We start from the raw sequence: 21,918 nt of genomic DNA, 5'->3' as shown, positions 1-21,918 counted from the left end.
CAGCTGTGTATCATTTGCCTAATACCCAGGACTTGGAGTTCCACCAGGAAGATAAAAATCAGGGGGAAACAAGAAGTGTTTCAGCTATTCAAATCTCCAGCCTTCTCTCACTTCTCCTGGTATGCTCAGCTTAGCTCCTTTCTTCTTTCTACAGATTTGTGTACCTGTAGAGAGGGTACAAATCTAATTGGTTCTCTAGAGAGGACAGTTTTAAGACAGTTTTGGTACATACGTTTAATTCAGGAGACTGTTAGTCCCTTTGGCTGCATGTTTAAGCCATCCCAATTGAGATGTTTATAATTAAATAAAGCTTACACCTTGATCTCTTTTTTCTGTGTCTCTCCATTTGTTCCAAACTCAGGCAGAAAAGAAGGGTGTTATTGAGCCCTCACGAAGTCCAACACGAATAAAAGATGATGGCACCTTCAGGGTGGTGATAGCAGATAAGGTAAGGAGCAGTGTAATTTCAGATACATTTTAGGAAGAATTGGCAGGACTCAGTGCTAGATTAGATATGGGTGGATATCAAGGGGTCCCTAAGACCCCTTCACATTTGGAGATTCACTAGATTCTGGGACTTATTACAGTGTTGCTAAGATTATTACAGAAACATAGTAAGGATACACAGCTGGATTGTAAAGAAAAAGACTCAGGCAGAGCGTGGAAGATTTTGTGTGCAGGATTCCTATGCATTCTCCCTCTTATGAGGGGGTCACACAGACTGCATTCTTTTTCCAAAAATGAAATGCAGAAACATGCTTTCAATGTTTTTCCTCAGGAAAGGCCAAGACTCAGCAGCCAGAGTTTTTATTAGGTTCTGGTCACAAGCACCTCTGCCTAGCAGGTACCAAGTTCTAGAATCTCGGAAGGAAAGCAAGTTATCAGCATATATCACATTGTACAAACAGTTTAGGCTCAGTGAGTCACTTTTATTATTTAGGGAAAACTCTTCATATGTTTAGGTGTAGGTGTCAGGTAAACTCACCTGTTGGTAATAATTTGTGCATACCCTTAGAATGACCCTGTATGGTAGATGCATCTGAGTGTATGTTGTGAGTTAGGGAATCTGGGGGTCGCCAACCTGGAGATTCATTCTTTGTAATAAACATCTAAGCCCTTGGCCTGTCCAGTGGAACATAGGCCATACAGGGGATTCAGGTCCTGAGTTTCGGGGTACATGAAGGTTGCTGGGCGGATGTTGTTATGGGGAGGGTATTAGATGAAAATACTATATAAACTGCATGACGATTCCAGGCGGTTGCAGTTTTCCTGCCCAGCCCACCACCACTGGACTCTCTAAGCACCTAATAAAACATTGTGTTTTGTTTGCTGGTTCTAGGTCTCTTCTTCAGTCTCTTGAGCCTGGTTCCTTTCCTACTGAGGTTAATAGGGCTTTGGTACAACAGTAGGAGACTACTTACCAGCCAAGTTCTCACATGTCAGCCAAAGGCCAACCTTGCAAGCAGACCTTTTTAAGGATAGCAGTCTCAGGTCAGTGATGCAAACTCCCTTCTGTATGGGGTGGCGGCAGGTGGGCAGGAAGGGGTGCGGTAAGGAAAAGGAAGAAGGCAAGGAAGACATCCAGATTTCTCCCTTAAGCCTGAAGATGGACAGTGTTGTCACTAATAGAGATGGAGAGGACAAAGAAATGCAGATTTATGGGAGAAAATTAATATTTCAATTTTGAACATAATGAAATTAGAGATAGCTATGAATTATCAGGTTAAACTATCATATAATAATAAAGTCTTAAAATTTCAGGGAACTTAGCATAATAAAAATTTATTTCTCACTTAAGTAATGTGAATTTCACGGCTTGGTGGAAGTTAGGGAATTGGTGGGGGGATGTGTTCTCTGTTTGCATGGTCACTCAGGGACCCAGGCTGGTGGAGGCTCCAGCATCCAGAATATTGTTAATTCTTATGACATAAAGAGATGCAACTAGAGAAAGCTCATCTCAGCTTTTCTATGCTTCAGTCTACAGCCCATTGTTCAAAACTGGCCACGTGGCGGCAACAAACCGTAAGTGGAGCTGGAAAATGTGGGTGGTCGATGGGATGTTTGGTGAACACCACAGTTTCGGCCACAATAGCCCGATGGAAATGTCAAGTAGGTATCCCCAACAAACGTTTCTGTCTCGAGACATTCATTTAGGAGTCAAAAGCACATAGGTGGTATTTAGAGCCACCCTCACTGTCTCGTAATCTGAATTCCAGAGCCTCATAAGGGCAGTATTATTATCCTTTTCTGGTGTGAAGGAGAGGGAAACCCAGATTGGTGGATACCCTTCAAATCTCCCTGTAGTGAAACTAGCAGCACACAGGTGTCTTCACTAGCTTAGGATTTTGGCTTAGGATTGAAGGCAAATTTTTAACTCTCTAAGAGGAGAGTCTTGGTGCCTGAAATGTATGTCTAGAAACAGTCTGATGCTTACAGTAGAGGGACTAGGCTCACAAAGGTGGAAGGAACACTTGAAATCATACATGAAGATACTGAGAGCCAAAATCAGGGGAAAAGCTGGCCACAGGTACCACTAGGTGTCACTAATAGGCCAAAGTGAGAAGCACAGAAAAGGAAAGGCTAAAACAAATGAAGGAAGGGAAAAGGTAGAACATGCCCCAAGATGTCCACAGGTGGAACTTAGTGGTAGTGTTGCTCACATTGTTCTATTGAAAAAAAAAAAGGCAAAATAACAGTAGAAATCATGAACTTAACTCTGAACAATAATGACTTCCAAATAGACTGGATGGGTTCTTGCTGTTACCTAATGTGCCTGCCTGTGTGTGAATGGTTTTGTGCCTTTGTGTATGTGTGCACTTGGGAAGTGGAGAAGGGTAATTTATTCTGACCTCTGTTATAGCTTTCCAAACCTCATATTACTAACCATATGAATACTTTTGGTAGAGATAAAAGAAAGTTTCTCTTCTTTCATCTTTCTTGTGTGCATGTGCATAACTACTGAGGTCTTCAGTTTATTCAAAATCAAACTTAAGGTGGATGGATCTAAGATGTGTCCTTTTTTAATGTCTGGAATATGCCAAAGCAGAAAAGGAATTCTAAAATGGAAAACCTTATTTAGTCCTTTGATGACAAGTTGGAGACTGCTAACACCTTCCATGTGCCAATAAAATCATTTGGGATGACTAACAGAAAATGGAAATTATGATAAATCAAAATATATTTTATCTCTTTGATAAGTGATACATCAAAACTAGATAATTTGTGTTTGAGTCAGTGAAACAAATGGCCAAAAGCGAAATGATCCCATAAAATATTATTGATCACTCTAAAACTATACTGAAGAGAATAGAATCAGAAACTAGCACTGGAGGCAAATTATTCTGAGCTGTTCAACTTCTTACATGTTGAGGCTCATTTTAAAAATGGTATTTGTATAGCACACTGAGGTAAATGGACAAAGTTCCTGGGTTTCAGCTGCCCCAGGTTCATTGGGCCACCCTAGAGCCTGAGATCACTATGTCACCTATATACAGGTTGCAGTCTTCAACCTTGGGTTCACATTGGAATCACTCAGGAAGTTAAAAACATATATTGAATCTGCTCTCCCCACCTCCCAGATAAATATGCATTTTATTTTGTTGGTCTGGCATGCAGACTGGGCATTACGACCCTTTCAAAACTCCCAAGCGACCCTAAGGCATAGCCAGGGTTAAGAATCACCGCATTGGAATGTAGTTAAGGAAACTTTTAAAAACTTATCAGGCTCATCTAGTTTCCCAGCTCGGAACACAAATATGAGGGTTTTTTATTGTTGCTGTTGTCAATTCAGGGAGGTACAAAAAGAAAAAAGTAAAATTGCAAAGTTCAAAATATGAAAATAAAAACCCTCCATTTCCTCCCAAAGCAACCACTATTGTTTCTTTTGATTTTTTGAGAAAAAGTTTATGTACATATCTGCATGTTTGTATTTCAAGACATAATTTTTGTTTACATTAAAGAGAGCACACCACATATGCTTTGCCTTTAATATTCATTACATCATGGATCTGTCCTTTGAGTATACAGTACACAGGTAGGAAGTAATTCACGTCTGTACGGTGTTTTATTGAACCATTCCCCCGTGTTATCACTTTAGCTATTCTCATTATTTCATTGCAATAAACATCCTTAAACATGGATTACAAGCTTCGCAACGACCTTCTGCGAGTATTTTTATAGGATAAATTCCTGAGTGAAATCGCTGGTCCTATCTAAAATTTGAATAAATGTAATGAGATGAACAAACACCTAAAAAGTAAACTTGATGCTATCCACATTTGTCAAGCACACGAGTAGGCCTGCCAGTTTGAAGGTGCTGGAAGGGCGTTGTTGGCCAGCGATCTCTATCAGCCAGGGGTCCGCCAGCAATGCCATAGAGGTGGTCCCGGGGGCGGGCCTTCTCAGGTCACGTGGACGGCCTCGCCCCACCCCGTCGAGTCGCCGCGCGTGGCTGGAGCTCCGGCTGGTATAGTCGCGTCACGCGGAGGCGGAGCGAGGACTCGGGAACAGTAAGTTCTGTTCTCGCCGCGCGGGGGCGGGGCTCGGGGCTCGCGGGTCCAGCTGCTTCCGTCCGGGCCGGGGGCTTGCACTCTGCGTTCCGGCGGTGTCCGGGCAGCAATCTCGCGGCGTTTGCTCCTGGAAACTGCGAGGCCTGTGGCCCTCCTGGGCTTCGGTTCAGCCTTAGTTAATGGTTAACCCTCCAAGGAAGGCTTCCGCCCAGGCACAGGAGATCCACTGGGCTTGTTCACCTTGAAAGTTTGGCCACATCTGAGGCCCGCCACCTCAGGGGTGCAGGCGGGTCGTTTCTAACAAGCTTTGTTGGCATTTGTGCGCTCTATAGAAGCTGCCCCCCGGCCGTCCTAGGTACTGTCTCCTGGAGTCTGTAGTCGAGAATTTCCTGCACCTGGACAGCCACGTGCAGCCTCAGAACTGCGGGCCGTCTTCACCAAAATGTTAAACACAGCTTGGGGTTACACAGGATAACTGCCAGAGCTGGAAGGACCTTAGAGGGGCCAGCGAACGCGCTGTATTTCCTGCGGTTAGGCCTGCGCTAAACATTTGACGTGTGTTAAAGCATTTATGTGCTTTACCCACACCCCTATGTGGCGGGCCCTTGTCACAGTAAAGGAAACTGCAGCACAGTGAAGTAAAGCAACTTGCCCCAAGTCACACAGAACTGGGATGCAAACGCAGGTGTAGCTCACTCGTGATCACAGTTCAACATCAGACAATGGTGCTGATTTCCAGAGCAGCTACATGACTTAATATAAAATTATTGGGCAAGCGTTCAGTTGTAAACATTCGTGAACATAGCTGTTGCACATTAGCATTCCTAATTTTTTTTTTTTAATTTGGTACCATCTTCTTTGGTGACATATAAATATCAATACTATATATATCACCAATATACATCTTTGCTGTGCTTTGCTAAAAGGTTTTTGTGTCTTCAGGATAGTTTACTTGCAAGTTACATGTTTTTACAAATCTGTGGGTGCTGCCTGAATAAAACTAATGCCTGCTCCTTACCGGTTTTGTGAAAATTAATGAAATTATATTCAAAACGTCCAAGCAGTGGGCACTTACTGAAGGACAGCTAGTTTTATCTATTTTTATTCTGCCATTCAGAGAGATACCAAAACTAAGGCATATCTCTCCCCTGAACCTAAAAGCAAGGGTGTCATACTTGAGATAAACATTCTGATAATGTGTAGGCAAAATACCCAGACTTAGTAAAAGCACCTTAGTCATGGCTTGAGAGCACTGACAAGTAAGTGCTTTTCACTTCATGTCGCTTTTATCTCCAATGTCTTATGGAAATTTGAGTTACACTAAATATTTTTAAAAATTCAACTTATATTTATTCCCCATGTTGGAAAGGGATCTAATAGTGACCGAGTATGCATTTAGTTAATTTGTAATTTTATATGGAGTTAGCACCTTTAGAAACCAATTTTAGGGACAAGCGAAAAATTTTTCTCAAAGAGAACATGGAAAACAACTCAATTTTTCAAAGGGAAGTTTTCCTGTAGCCCCCAAAGTGGATGAGTCCTTTGATTTTCTGTTTCATTCACTTAAGATTCTACTAACTTAAAGTACACTTAAAATAGAAGAAATATATTGGGAGTTTATGAATAGTTCATCAAAATAATAATTAAGGTGAACACATGGACTTTTACTGTTGTCTCAATGGATCATGATATTCACAGTATTAATAATATGGGTGTTAAATGTAAAAAGTCATCCGATATTATAAATAGTGTCATTTATGGTAGAGGAAACTATTATTTGACATATAAAATAGTACTTTTCTAAGTAAAAAGCAAGGCCATAATCATAGTTCTCTGAAACCTTTATCACTTAGCCCCAGTCTTCTCTGCTCCTTTATCAGCCCCTTCAAAGTTCACCACAGCTTTTCGGGTTGAAGGCAAAACCCTGCAAAGACTAGGAGTTTGAAGAGACTCACATTTGAGAAAGGCCTGCATTTGGTTCTCATTTATTTGGGAGTTGGGAAAATGTAGTTCACTTTTGTTGTTATACTTCATCTCTTGTATTCTGTTACTTTTTGATAGTAGTACTTTTCTGTTTTTTGCCTGGAGGGAAAAAAAAAGAACTATTTATTACCTCCTTTGATGCCAAATTTTGAAATTAGCTGTACAAAATTCTCAAATAGTTCATTTATGACCTATGCACAGTCATATTCTCTGAGGCTAGAAAGGACAATTTTATTCCATTTTTCTTGGGCTTGGGGTCGTTTGCTACATAAATATAAACTAGGATACAACTTAAATCTTGAAAACAGAATAATTTTAAATGTAAGAAATAAGTAAATATTTTTAGACATTTAAGATATTTTATGTTTCTTATCCCTTTGCTTTTCTTTATATATTTACCCTATAGTATGTATATCCATGAATAATACACTGGTTTTGCCACTTTTGTGATAAAAATGGAAACATACTCTGAATTCCTTTTCAAATTTTTCTCTTGCTGTTGCGTTTTTTGAAATTAATCCAACTTGATGTAGAGATACATTTTTCACTGCTGTACAGTGTTCCATTGAGTGAACGTACACGATCTGTTCCACTGTTGAAGGGTTTTGTGTTGTTCTTGTTTTTTGCTGTTGTAACCGTTCTTGTGTATGTTCCCTGGTGTACCTGTGCACATTTCTCTGGCATATACTCAAAGTGGGAGATTATTATTGTGTTTAACTTTACTAGTTAATGCCAAACTGTGGTAGCAATAATTTGTGTTATCACTAGTAGTTCCATATTTTCACCAAAACTTGGTATAATTTTTTGTCAGCCTGGCAGATAGAAAAGTCTGAAGTATCACATTAATGGCTTTGCTTTGCATTTCCGTTGTGTTTTCCTATTAATGAGGTTGAGTGTCTTTATATGTGATTGCTGGCCATTCAGATTTCTTTATTTGTGAAATGTTTGTTCATGTCTTTTGCTCATTTTTCTATGATTATTTGTTACTTTTTTTACTGGCCTATAGGAGTTGATTCTCAAGCCTTTGTCAGTTATATGTGTTGCAGATTTCACATTGCTTTTGTTTCATTTTATTTAGCTTCTTTCCCCTTCTTTCAGTTCATTCCCTTGTCTGTTCCCATTTTTCTTATAATTACTCCTCTGTTCTGTCACAAAATGTGATGAAGGCTGCATGCCCAACTCTGAAGGTAAATACTACCACCTGAGCAATTTGTGTTCTTTGAGTACCTGCCGAAATCAAATAAAACCAGATGACAATTCAGAGATAGTATTCCAGCTTCCTATCAGCCAGAGCTAATCCAGAAAGTTGTGGCCATGGTCCTCTTTGCCTTTGCTTTAAAATAATAAACTTTGGCTTTTTATTGTGAGATAATTTTTAAAAATAGCATGTGTATTGCTTTTCTACCTTCTCCCCTTTTTAAAAGAAATTGTTAAAGCAAGAATTAAAAATACAAACTTCAGAGTACAAAATTTGACATCCCTGTAATTTTCCAAGCTTGATGTATATAATGCCTTCGTTTATACATTGAATTCAAAGCTCCTGTCTCTCCCCACCAACACACACGCACACATGCACAAACATGCAAACATATGCCTCTCTACCTACACTTCAATTTTGTACCCCAGATTTATGATGATATCTGATATCTGTCTTTCACATGGCTCAGAACTATTTTTCTCAAAACAGTGACCTATAAATTCTATTTTTCTAAAGTTCACTCCTAACACTAACACAGAGATTTTACTCTTAATAATTCTTGTTTTATAAACTTACTTTTTAAATGAACCATGTTCTTTATCTGTTAACATTTTAAAACTTCCAATCAGTTATACAGAATTAAATAAATATTTAGAGCAATATTTATTCTCCGTAGAAGGTCTGAAGTCAGTTGGTACTTCCATGAAAACATTTTCCCATTTTTTGGGAAGGGATTGGCCCATAGTGTGTAACCATTCTAAGCTAGGTACACGAGGTACAAATGACTTCTTTTTTAATTTTATTTTATTATTTATATATATATATATATTATTACACTTTAGGTTCTGGGGTACATGTGCAAAACATGCAGGATTGTTGCATAGGTACATACATGGCAATGTGGTTTGCTGCCTCCATCCCCCGTCACCTATATCTGGTATTTTTCCCCCTGTTATCCCTCCCCGACCTCCCTACCCCAGCTGTCCCTCCCCTGTTCCCCTACAACAGACCCCAGTGTGTGATGCTCCCCTCCCTGTGTCCATGTGTTCTCGTTGTTCAACACCCACTTATGAGTGAGAACATGTGGTGTTTTTTTTTCTGTTCTTGTGTCAGTTTGCTGAGAATGATGGTTTCAAGATTCATCCATGTCCCTACAAAGGACATGAACTCATCATTTTTTGTGTCTGCATAGTATTCCTTGGTGTTTATGTGCCACATTTTCCTTGTGCAGTCTATCATCGATGGGCATTTGGGTTGGTTCTAAGTCTTTGCTATTGTAAACAGTGCCATAATGAACATACGTGTGCGTGTGTCTTTACAATAGAATGATTTATAATCCTTTGGCTATATACCCAGTAATGGGATTGCTGGGTCAAATGGTATTTCTATTTCTAGGTCCTTGAGGAATCACCACACTGTCTTCCACAATGGTTGAACTAATTTACACTACCACCAACAGTGTACAAGTGTTTCTATTTCTCCACATCCTCTCTAGCATCTGTTGTCTCCTGATTTTTTAATGATCACCTTCTAACTGGCGTGAGATGGTATCTCAATGTGATTTTGATTTTTATTTCTCTAATGACCATTGATGATGAGCATTTTTTCATATGTTTGTTGACCTCATAAATGTCTTCTTTTGAAAAGTGTCTGTTCATGTCGTTTGCCCACTTTTGAATGAGTTTGTTTATTTCTTATAAATCTGTTTTAGTTCCTTGTAGATTCTAGATATTAACCCTGTGTGAGATGGCTAGATTGCAAAAATTTTTTCCTATTCTGTTGGTTGCCAGTTCACTCTAATGATTGTTTCTTTTGCTATACAGAAGCTCTGGAGTTTAATTATATCCCATTTGTCTATTTTGGCTTTTGTTGCCAATGCTTTTGGTGTTTTAGTCATGAAATCCTTGCCTATGCCTATGTTCTGAATGGTATTGCCTAGGTTTTCTTCTTGGGTTTTTATGGTGTTAGGCCTTATGTTTAAGTCTTTAATCCATCTAGAGTTAATTTTAGTGTAAGGTGTCAGAAAGGGGTCCAGTTTCTGCTTTCTGCACATGGCTAGCCAGTTTTCCCAACACCATTTATTAAACAGGGAATCCTTTCACCATTTCTTGTTTTTGTCAGGTTTGTCAAAGATCAGATGGTTGTAGATGTGTGGCATTCCTTCTGAGGCCTCTGTTCTGTTCCATTGGTCTATATCTCTGTTTTGGTACCAGTACCATGCTGTTTTGATTACTGTAGTCTTGTAGTATAGTTTGAAGTCAGGTAGCATGATGCTTCCAACTTTGTTCTTTTTGCTTAGAATTGACTTGGCTGTGTGGGCTCTCTTTTGGTTCCATATGAAGTTTAAGATGTTTTTTTTTCAGTTCTGCGAAGAGGGTCATAGGTAGCTTGATGGGGATAGCATTGAATCTATAAATTACTTTGGGCAGTATGGCCATTTTCACGATATTGATTCTTCCTAACCATGGGCATGGAATGTTTTTCCATCTGTTTGTGTCCTCTTTTATTTCCTTGAGCAGTGGTTTGTAGTTCACCTTGAAGAGGTCCTTTACATTCCTTGCCAGTTGTATTCCTAGGTATTTCATTCTCTTTGCAGCAATTGTGAATGGCAGTTTGTTCTTGATTTGGCTCTCTTTAAGTCTGTTATTGGTATACAGGAATGCTTGTGATTTCTGCACATTGATTTTGTATCCTGAGACTTTCCTGAAGTTGCTTATCAGTTTCAGGAGATTTTTGGCTGAGACAATGGGGTCTTCTAAATATACAGTCATGTCATCTGCAAATAGAGACAATTTGACTTCCTCCTTTCCTAATTGAATACCCTTTATTTCTTTTTCTTGCCTGATAGCTCTGGCTAGAACTTCCAATACTATATTGAATAAGAGTGGTGAGAGAGGACATCCTTGCCTAGTGCCAGATTTCGAAGAGAATTCTTCCAGTTTTTGCCCATTCAGTATGATATTGGCTGTGGGTTTGTCATAAATAGCTTTTATTATTTTGAGATACATTCCATCGATACCTGGTTTATTGAGAGCTTTTAGCATAAAGGGCTGTTGAATTTTGTGGAAGGCCTTCTCTGCATCTATTTCGATAATCATGTGGTTTTTGTGTTTGGTTCTGTTTATGTGGTGGATTATGTTTATAGACTTGCGTATGTTGAATCAGCCTTGCATCCCCGGGATGAAGCCTACTTGATCATGATGGATAAGCTTTTTGATGCGCTGCTGCAATTGGTTTGCCAGTATTTTATTGAAGATTTTTTGTATCTATGTTCACCATGGGTAGTGGCCTGAAGTTTTCTTTTCTTGAGTCTCTGCCTAGTTTTGGTGTCAGGATGATGTTGGTCTCATAAAATGATTTGGGAAGGATTCCCTCTTTTTGGATTGTTTAGAATAGTTTCAGAAGGAGTGGTACCAACTCCTGTTTGTATGTCTGGTAGAATTCGACTGTGAATCCATCTGGACCTGGGCTTTTTTTGGTTGATAGGCTATTAATCGCTGCCTCAACTTCAGCCCTTGTTATTGGTCTATTCAGGGTTTCGACTTCTTCCTAGTTTAGGCTTGGGAGGGTGCAAGTGTCCAGGAATTTATCTGTTTCTTCCAGGTTCACTTGTTTGTGTGCATAGAGCTATTGATAGTAATCTCTGATGGTAGTTTGTATTTCTGTGTAATCAGTGGTGATATCCCCTTTATTGTTTTTTATTGCATCTATTTGTTTCTTCTCTCTCTTTTTTTTTTTTTTTTTTATTAATCTGGCTAGCAGTCTATTTTGTTGATATTTTTAAAAAACCAGCTCCTGGATTTATTAATTTTTTGAAGGTTTTTTTTCTGTCTGTATCTCCTTCAGTTCTGCTCTGATCTTAGTTATTTCTTGTCTTCTGCTAGCTTTTGAGGTTTTTTTTTTTATCTTGCTCCTCTAGCTCTTTCAATTTTGATGATAGAGTGTCAATTTTAGATCTTTCCTTGCTTCTCATGTGGCCATTTATTGCTATATATTTCCCTCTAGACACAGCTTTAAATGTGTCCCAGAGATTCTGGTATGTTGTGTCTTCCTTCTCTTTGGTTTCAAAGAACATCTTTATTTCTGCTTTCATTTTATTGTTTATCCAGTCAACATTCAATAGCCAGTTGTTCAGTTTCCATGAAGTTGTGCAGTTCTGAGTTAGTTTCTTAATCCTGAGTTCTAATTTGATTGCCCTGTGGTCTGAGAGACTGTTAGTTATGAATTCCATTCTTTTGCATTTGTTGAGGAGTGATTTACTTCCAATTATGTGATCAATTTTAGAGTAGGTGTGATGTGGTGCTGAGAAGAATGCAAATTCTGTGGATTTGAGGTGGAGAGCTCTGTATATGTCTATTAGGTTTGCTTGGTCCATACCTGAGTTCAAGTCCTGGCTTTTCTTGTTAATTTTCTGTCTCATTGATCTGCTATTAACAGTGGAGTGTTAAAGTCTCCCACTATTCCCCATATTATTATGTGGGAGTCTAAGTCTCTTTGTAGGTCATTAAGAACTTGTTTTCTGTATCTGGGTGCTCCTGTATTGGGTGTGTATATATTGAGGATCATTAGCTCTTCTTGTTGCATTGATCCTTTTACCATTATGTAATGCCCTTCTTTGTCTCTTTGTTGGTTTAAAGTCTATTTTATCAGAGATTAGGATTGCAACTCCTGCTTTTTTTTTTTTGCTTTCCATTTGTTTGGTAAATCTTCCTCCATCCCTTTATTTTGAGCCTTTGTGTGTCCTTGCATATGAGATAGGTTTCCTGGATACAGCACACGGTCGGTTTTTGACTTTTTATCCAATTTGCCAGTCTGTGTCTTTTGATTGGGGCATTTAGCCCATTTACATTTAAGGTTAATATTGTTATGTGCGAATTTGATCCTGCCATTTTGATGCTAGCTGGTTGTTTTGCCCATTAGTTGACACAGTTTCTTCATTGTGTTGATGCTTTTTACCATTTGGCATGTTTTTGGAGTGGCTGGTACTGGTTGTTACTTTCTTTGTTAGTGTTTCTTTCAGGAGCTGTTGTAAGGCAGGCCTGGTGATGACAAAATCTCTCAGCAATTGCTTGTTCATAAAGGATTTTATTTCTCCTTCCCTTATGAAGCTTAGTTTGGCTGAATGTGAAATTCTAGGTTGAAAGTTGTTTTCTTTAAGGATGTTGAATATTGGCCCCCACTCTCTTCTGGCTTGTAGGGTTTCTGCTGTGATTCTGATGGGCTTCCCTTTGTGGGTAACCCGACCTTTCTCTCTGGCTGCCCTTAGCATTTTTTCCTTCATTTCAACCCTAGTGAATCTCACAATTATGTGCCTTGGGGTTGTTCTTCTTGAAGAATATCTTTATGGTGTTCTTTGTATTTCATAGACTTCAAAATTGGCATGCCTTGCTATGTTGGGGAAGTTCTCCTGGATAATATCCTGAAGAGTGTTTTCCAGCTTGGATTCACTTTCTCGGTCACATTCAGGTACACCTATCAAACGAAGATTAGGTCTTTTCGCATAGTCCCATATTTCTTGGAGGATTTTTTCATTTCTTTTCACTCTTTTTTCTCTAATCTTGCCTTCTCATTTTATTTCTTTGAGTTGATCTTCAATCTCTGCTATCCTTTCTTCTTTAGCTGTTGAACCTTGTGTATGCTGCACGAAGCTCTCGTGTTGTATTTTTCAGCTCCGTTAAGTCATTTTTTTCTTCTCTAATCTGTTTATTCTCGTTAGCATTTCGTCAAACGTATTTTCAAGTTTCTTAGTTTCTTTGCATTGGGTTAGAACATGTTCTTTTAGCTCAGAGAAGTTTGTTATTACCCACTTTCTGAATCCTGTTTCTGTCAATTCATTAGACTCATTCTGATCCAGCTTTGTTCCCTTGCTGGTGAGGAGTTGTGATCCCTTAGAGGAGGAGAGGCATTCTGGTTTTGGGTATTTTCAGCCTTTTTGTGCTGGTTTCTTCCCATCTCTGTAGATTTATCTACCTGTGGTCTTTGTAGTTGGTGACTTTCAGATGAGGTCTCTGAGTGGATGTCCTTTTTGTTGAAGTTATTTATTTCTGTTTTTTTAGTTTTCCTCCTAACAGGCCCCTCTGCTGTAGGACTGTTAGAGGTCCACTCCAGACCCTGCTTGCCTGGGGATCACCTGGGGCAGCTGCAGAACAGTAAGGGTTTCTGCCAGTTTCTTCTTCTGTTATCGTTGTCCCAGAAGGATACCCACCAGATTCAGCCTGAGCTCTCCTTTATGAGGTAACTCTGGCTATACGGGGGTCAGGGAGCTACTTGAGGAGACAGTCTGTCCCTTATAGGAGCTCAAGTGCTGAGCTGGGAGTTCTGTTGTTCTCTTCAGTGCTACTGGGCAGGTACATTTAAGTCTGCTGCAGCAAATTCATAACTGCCTTTTCTCCCAGGTGCTCTGTCCTGGAAAGGTGGACCTTTATTTATAATTTCCTGATGTGCTGCTACCGTTTTTCAGAGCTGCCCTGCCCAGCAAGTAGGTAGCCTAGTCACAGTCTGCCAGTAGAGGCATTGCTGAGCTGCCGTGGGCTCTGCCCAGCTGCTGTGTGAACTTCTTGTGATTTTGTTTATAGAGGTATAGTTAGAACTGCCTCAGTAACAGCAGTCTGCTTCAGTAATGGCAGACTGCCTCTGTAATGGTGGACTGCCATGGTAATGGTGGACTGCCTTGGTAGTGGCGGATGCCCTTCTCCCAACAAAGCTAGACCGTCCTGGGTCCAGCTGTGCTTGCTGCAAAACTCTTAATCCAGAGCATTTCAGATTGCTGGTCTTTGTGGGGGTGGGACCCACCGAGCCAGATCACCTGGCTCCCTGTTTCAGCCCCCTTTTTTACAGTTGAATGGGCGACTCTGTCTCTTAGGCATTCTAGGTGCCAGTTGAAACAGCTGCCCAGATTTGTGTGAGTTTTTGTGTGGAGACCCCCTGCGCCAGCTGAAACAGCCATGCTGGAAACTCATGGCGCTTTTCAGCCTAGTAGTCTCCTGGTCTGTGGGCAGTAATAACTCATTTGGAAATGTGGTGTTCACTCACCCTCTGTGGTGTTGTCGCTGGGAACTGCCCTCCAGAGCTGTTCCCATTCGGCCATCTTCCAAATGCCTTCTTTAAAGAAGTTGGACATATGTGTTTCTATGTAAGATGGTAACCTAAAATTGAGTGGAATTAAAATGCAGATTCCTATTGATCAAGGAAAGGTACATTATCATCCTCTTTAACTTCCTGTGAAATACTACAATATTACTATATTTGAAGAGGGTATGGACAATGAAGTATCTTCCTACAGTTAGAATATTTATTTGGAGTTGACATCTGATTTGTAATTTTGTTAAATATTTGTGGACAAGTGTGCGTTTAATATCTTGAGCCTTCCATAGCAAACTTCTTTTTAAAAATAATATTTTTAGAGACAGGGTCTCACTCTGTTGTCCAGGCCGGAGTGTAGTGGTGTGATCATAGCGCACTGAAGCCTCAAACTCCTGGGCTCAAGTGATCCTCCTGCCTTAGCCTCCCAAGTAGCCAACACTACAGGCAACTACCACTCCGCCTGGCTAATTTATTAAAAACATTTTTTTGTAGAGCTGGGTCTCAGTATGTTGCCTAGGCTGGTCTTGAATCCCTGGCAAGTGATCTTCCCACCCTGGCCTCCCAAAGTGCTGGGATTTCAGGTGTGAGCCACTGGCCTGAGTCATTATTTTGATTCAAAGACAGGATTAAACCTATAGCCCTTAAGCCTGTTCCTAAAAATAATACTGAGATATATCTTAGCCTTGATTTTTTCCCACTTTTTAATTTCTGTATTTAGCCAAAAGGATATTAAAGAGTAGAATAGGAGACAAACTTTAGAAATACAGGGAAAAGAGAGTAGTAATTGTTATATTCTGAATATAAACTGTTACTTGGATACTCATCAGTATTTGATTTCTAGGAGGGTGAATATATAGGGAGTAAGTGAATTTACAAAGAAAAGGGTATAGGGTAGGCCCAGCTCTTTATAGAACAATCAAAGTTTCAGGACAGTTTCCTAGGAACCTCGAGTTTTCTTCATGTATTATTTATTGTTTAGTACACAGAGGTGACCAGCATTGGAATTTATCTGACCTTATTGCCTGCATTTTTTTTCTAGGTTACTACCTATTTGCAATTCAAGGAGAATACAGGATAGAGAAGAAAGTAGTGAATGAATTTCATTTGATTTGGAATAGATTGGACACTCTAATGGTCTTGCCTCTCTACAACCTCTCTTCCATATGACCTCTAAATGTTGAAGTGCTTCAGGAATTGTCTTAGACCTTCTTCCTTATCTACAATTCCTCTCCAAGTGAGTACATAGAATTCTATAACATGAAAACTCCCAAACTTTTCTCTCTAGAAATTCTTGACTCTAGTCTCTTATATCTGGTTGCTGACTTGATATCTCTACTTGGATGTCTCTGAGATACCTTAAACTCAATATGTGCAAAATGTATATAGCTCTTGATTTTTCATCCTGTAAAAATACCAGTCATTTCTTGGCCTTTATACTCCCAGTCTTTGGCACTACAGTTCACCTAGCTGCACAAACCTAAAACCTGGGAGTCATCTTTATTTATTTTTCTGTAGCATCTTCATTCTAGTTCATCAACCCACCTTCTCTGTACTGTAAAATTAAAATAATAATACCTTTTTGGTAACATGGGGGATTAAATACCTGGCACGTAGTTAACACAATATAATTGTAGCTACTACTGCTACTGTTACTATTACTTTTTCTCCCCTGTGGAATCAACACCCTGTGGCAAGCCACCATCTTTCTCATGGACCACTGCAGTAGCTTTCTGATTTTTGTGCATCCATTGTTGTTCTACTACAATGCATTGTCCACAGAGCTGGGGCATTCTTCCAAAAAGAAATCAAGTCACACTTTCCTGCTTTACACTCTTTAGTGGCTTCCCTCTGCTCTTAGAGTAAAATCCATACACAACATTGCACAACCTGGCTCCTGCCTGTTTACCAGTCTTGCTCATTGTGTTCCAATCTGGAACACTTTAACGAGGGCTTTTCCTTCCTTCAGGCTTTTGTATTTGCTATTCCTTCAGTATGAAATTCTCTTCCCCCAGCTGATGTCAAGCCTAGTTCATTTGCATTTTTGGCATTTCAGCTCAACTGTCATCTCAGTGACCAGTTTTTATCTGAGGTAAGAAAACAAAAGGTTTTCATTCATACCCATCCTTTCTTGCTGTAATAGCTAGCTGGTTGTGCCTGTAAGAGCCAGCTGTGTACTCTAGGCAAAACCAAGTGGACCACCTTAGCCAGGGGGCTGAAGACTGCTCAGACAGAGAATCCTGCCATCAGCAGAAGGCTGAAAACAATGCAGATAATAACTGAATGTTGTTTAGTGTTGAATTTGATAGGAAATAAAGGCATAGAGGAATCTAAATCTCTGTGTTTTACAAGTTCTGAAATTTTCTTCTTGACCTTGAAATGAATCTAACAAAACTCTGTCCTCAGAGTGAGGAATCCTTCCTAATTTTGGCAGTCTTTAAGAGTCTCTAACCCAAAGTAATGACTACCTGTTTAATATAATCCTGTATTCATGACCAGGCGTGGTGGCTCACATCTGTAATCCCAGTACTGGGAGGCTGAGGTGGGCAGATCACTTGGGGTCAGGAGATTGAGACTAGTCTAGCCAATACAACAAAACCCTGTCTTTACTAAAAATATAAAAATTAGCCAGGTATGGTGGTGGGCCCCTGTAATCCTAGCTACTTGGGAGGCTGAGGCAGGAGAATCCCTTGAACCCGGGTGCGGACGTTGCAGTGGGCCAAGATCATGCCACTGCACCCCAGCCTGGATGTCAGAGTGAGACTCTGTTTCAAAATAATAATAACCCAGTATTTATAAATGTTTTATATAGCTACAGAAAGTGCCTGCATTAATCTTGAAAAGTTCAAACTATTCACTCTTAAGATTATCTTTATTAAGTTGGAACCAAATTAGTGAATACTTCTTGCAACTTTCCTTCTTTATGTTCAACTAGCATGAATCTTGATGGCTCTGCACAAGATCCTGAAGAGAGGGAAGGTTCTTCTGTCTGTGTTGGCAGAGAAGATGACATTAAAAAATCTGAAAGAATGACAGCTGTTGTCCATGATAGAGAAGTGGTCATTTTCTACCACAGGGGAGAATATCATGCCATGGATATTCGCTGTTACCGTAAGATTTTATTTTTCATTTGTAAAATTTTAAACCATAAAAGTATAAAAATTTCATTTTTTTAGTGACTACATGTAATATTCAATTCCTTTTCAGACTCAGGAGGACCTTTACATTTGGGAGATATAGAGGTATGTAAAATTATTTTCAGCAAATTCAGATGTTTCCTATTTATATTCTTATCTCATTCTTTATTCAGAAATAACTTAAAATTGGTTTGAGCTACATTTTACTGCTTTCAATATAATTTCAAGTATTCTGGGAATTCATAAGATAAATATGAAAAATATGCATATCCTTTGACCTAGCAATTATACTCTATATTCTATGGCCATAATTGTACAGATGTTCAAGTATTTTTATAGGAATGATTCATTGTAGCATTATTTATTATAATGAATAATTGAAGGCAACCTAAATGTTTTAACAATAGAAAATTGGTTAACTAAATTATGATACAGCCATGCTATGGAATAACTGTGTCATGCAATCATTAAATTAATGAGGAAGGTCTGTATGAGTATGGAGAGATGTGAATATATGTATTTATGGCTGAAAAAAGCAAGTCATAAGAATAGTTCTTATGAGATCCCATTTTTTAATCAAAAAGAATATTCACCTTTTACTTTATACATTCTGCATAATTTGAATCTTTTACAATGAGTATATATTACTTTTATAATATAACAAAAATATGCAGTATAAATATATTTTTAAAGAAGTAAACCACACTTTGAAGTCTTACCTGAGGAGGAATAGGGGAAATTTTCTTTGCTTCCTTGGATTCCAAAACTAGTCATCTAATTTCTTGTTTCTTACTTTATGAAATTGGTCTCTCTCTAACTGATGCAAAGTACAAGCTTGAACTTAGCATTCCACACTCTCTACACTTGATGAGTGTACATACCTGTCCTCATGTTAAAGAACATATGTGTGTTTATTTTTTCTATTTTTCCCATTGTCCAAGGCCACATATGTGTGTTTAAATTATGAAAATGTGAATGCTGACAGTTTTATGAAAGTACAAATCAGTATTCCTGCACTTTTGGTGGTAGAGGGGAAAATGAAAGCACCCACTTATGTTTGTAAGCTGATAATAGTTTCATAGAATTTTTCCCAGTTTCAGTCCAGAGTGTTGTCCATAGACCAGCAACTTTGGTGTCACATGGAAGCTTCTTGGACATTCAGAATCTTGTCACCCCAACCCCTTAGAGCTACTGCATTTAAACAGAGAGGCATGCATTTAAACAAGATCCAGGTGATTCCCATGTTTTTTAAAGTTTAAGAAGCACTTCACCAAGACAGTTAAAAAGTTGGGAGTTAACTACCTTGGATCACAAATTGCTCTTCTATTATCATATGCACTCATGCCTTTAGTAACTCCTTTAGAATTTATATCTAGACCTTACAATTCTTCTAGCAGCTAATGAAAATTCCTATAGAAGCACTTGACGTCCTTGCCCCATTTCTGTCAAGGAGGCACATAAACACCTAATAGATAACAGCACAGCTGCAGTCACATGGTATAGTTGCCTGAGCATGTCAGTCTTCTGATAGAGCTCTAACTGCCTTTCTAATCAACTGTAAAAGAGCTTGATGACTCTTCTCAGATTAGGGTCTGCTTTATGCTGAATAATTTGTAAATAGGAGGAAGAAAGAGAAGCTAACCTGTTTTTTAACCTGGTTCTTTTGCAGCAGATTCTGTTCAGAGTCTATGGTGTATCAAGAATGTTTGACATGTCAGAATTTTAATGAGTTATTTTCTTCCCCAGGATTTTGATGGACGACCATGTATAGTTTGCCCCTGGCATAAATACAAAATTACTTTGGCAACAGGAGAAAGTCTGTACCAGTCTATAAACCCTAAAGATCCATCAGCAAAACCCAAGTGGTGCTCCAAAGGAATAAAGCAAAGGATTCATACAGTGACAGTAGACAATGGGAATATTTATGTGACTCTTTCTAATGAACCTTTTAAGTGTGACTCTGATTTTTATGCCACTGGAGACTTCAAAGTAATTAAGAGTTCTTCCTGAACAAAAAATATGTAGCAATGAAAAATATTGTGTATGCTTAAAAACATTTTTAGAATAACTCTGCTTTAGTTTTAAAGGTGATGATATTTTTCACTGTAGGCAGAACAATTTAAAAATTATGTAAATTTGAGAGGTTAAAGAGCATACATACTTAGTATGATGTAAGGATTATCATCAGGATCAATAGAATACATTTTGTCTAATCCTCTGGATTAATTAGAAGCTGAAGGTTATAGGTTTGGGATGTTCTGTTTAAGAAGGATGAAAATAAATTTGTAGTAAACAAAATAAATAATATGTAAAAATTAATGTTTAGTCAGAAAAAAATTTTTAATTTAAAAAATTTAATTTTTAAAATAGGAAAAAATCCCTGTTTGACATAGTAGACTTTCTTCTGGAAAAGTTTTAATATATACAAAGTAAACAGAATATATAATGAACTTCCATCACTCAGCTCTAACAGTTATTAGCATTCTTCTATTCTTTTTTTATTTATACCTCTGTGGATTCCCTACCTCTCCTATTTGATTGTTATTTTTATATTTTTGGGTAAATTTTAAATACATTGAAATGTTCAAATCTGGACTGTACAATTCTCCCAAATAATATAGCAGACTCTTTATACTTAAAAAATGCCTCCACAAATGAGCTAAGTTTACCTGCCAAACTTGAAAATAAGAAACTTAACCACTGTGCTAGACATTAAAACCAAATAAACCTTGGGTTAGTTTCTCTATGATCAAGGCAGATCTTGAAATAAGGAAGCCACACACAGCTGCTGCTGAGCCATTGGAAATGTAAAGTCTCCTATTCAATGAGCCAGTGTACTTTGAATGCCTATATGAAATTTTCAAATAAAGGTTTTCAATTTTTTTTTAGAACTTTGTGAATATATGCACAACTAAGTGTTTCCTATAAATGTTTTAGAGAGGAAATCTAGGGTTCTATTCCTTGGAGTTCCCAGGCAAGGCTGATGTTCAGTTGGTTCACCCTGGTTTTCTCATGTCAGTTATCTGTGGTAAGTACTGTTCTGTTGCCTGGTGCTATTATACTGGTTGTTATGTATTTAAAATAATGCCCCGAGCATCCACCATAAAAATCAGCAGCACATAGTGGTAATTTTTGCATGGTCGGTGTTCATGCAAAAATCACCATTATTTGGGACAAGAAATAGCTAAAATGAGTAGACGATGAATTCAGAGTGAAAAGAACTGTTTGTCAAGATTGGAACCTAGTCTCAAAGAACAGTAATATTTTTAGTGGAATGGAATTAAAATAAGAATCTAAACGTAATACTTAACATTCTAAGGAGCCCACCTGGACTCTTTCCCTTGGTTATTATAAAAGTAGTAAATGAATAAGGTCTGTATGGTAAAGACTCTGCTTACAGGGACCTTTGCTACATATTATCACACTTCCTTTTCTGTTGGAGTATGGGTAGCATAAGTAGCACTTGGTCCTCATTTCTCAGACAACCAATGAGCCAGACTTGGGCTTTGTATAGATACTGTTTATGGTAGCAGCTACTCACTAAGTACAGAAAATGTCCTATCTCTCAGGAAGGTTTCTAATCCTTCATCCCAGAAGGATTCGATCATGTGATAATCCTTCAATGCTCACTCAGGTCTTAACACGTGTCCAGAATGGAAAGTGTATAGAAGAAATCAAAGTACTTTCTGCAGCCAAAAACTGTAGCCCTGGTTTGCAGGAATAATTACAGAAATATCTTCTCACAAAAGCCACTGGCAATAGTGAGTAATGTGCACTTGAATTTTCATTCTAAATTTGTATCTCTAAATCTAGAAATAAAAAAAATCATATCATGTCCTGTCTTCATATACAGAAATCTTCTCATCACATTTGTAAATAATACTTTGTTTTATAAATTTATGGCATCTATGAATTGCAAATCCTTCCATGATTTATAAAATAATAGGCAGACTCAAACTCTGCAGGCTGTATATAAAAAATAATATTCTTTTATTTTGATAGTGCTTTTTTT

The 21,918-nt window shown here is 38.5% G+C and overlaps 1 protein-coding gene across 5 annotated transcripts; it reads left to right on the top strand.

The window, feature by feature from the left end:
- The first annotated feature begins 4,422 nt into the window (after positions 1-4,422).
- On the top strand, positions 4,423-21,899 carry RFESD (Rieske Fe-S domain containing). Of its 5 annotated transcripts, none has more exons than XM_032276093.1 (5): positions 4,423-4,508; positions 16,739-16,861; positions 17,705-17,880; positions 17,977-18,011; positions 19,653-21,899. In XM_032276093.1, the coding sequence occupies exons 2-5, from the start codon at positions 16,788-16,790 to the stop codon at positions 19,914-19,916; spliced, it is 549 nt and encodes a 182-aa protein (XP_032131984.1). In that variant the 5' UTR covers positions 4,423-4,508; positions 16,739-16,787; the 3' UTR covers positions 19,917-21,899. The 5 variants fall into 5 exon arrangements, with proteins under 5 accessions (XP_032131984.1, XP_032131994.1, XP_032132004.1 ...); XM_032276120.1 differs by lacking the exon at positions 4,423-4,508 and adding an exon at positions 14,655-16,006 and having other exon boundaries at positions 16,764-16,861; XM_032276103.1 differs by lacking the exon at positions 16,739-16,861.
- Positions 21,900-21,918: the final 19 nt, after the last annotated feature.

Source organism: Sapajus apella, unplaced genomic scaffold (assembly GCF_009761245.1).
Source record: "Sapajus apella isolate SASKATOON/1434 unplaced genomic scaffold, GSC_monkey_1.0 scaffold1, whole genome shotgun sequence".
Classification (NCBI taxonomy): domain Eukaryota; kingdom Metazoa; phylum Chordata; class Mammalia; order Primates; family Cebidae; genus Sapajus; species Sapajus apella.
This window is presented reverse-complemented; position numbering and strand designations above follow the sequence as displayed.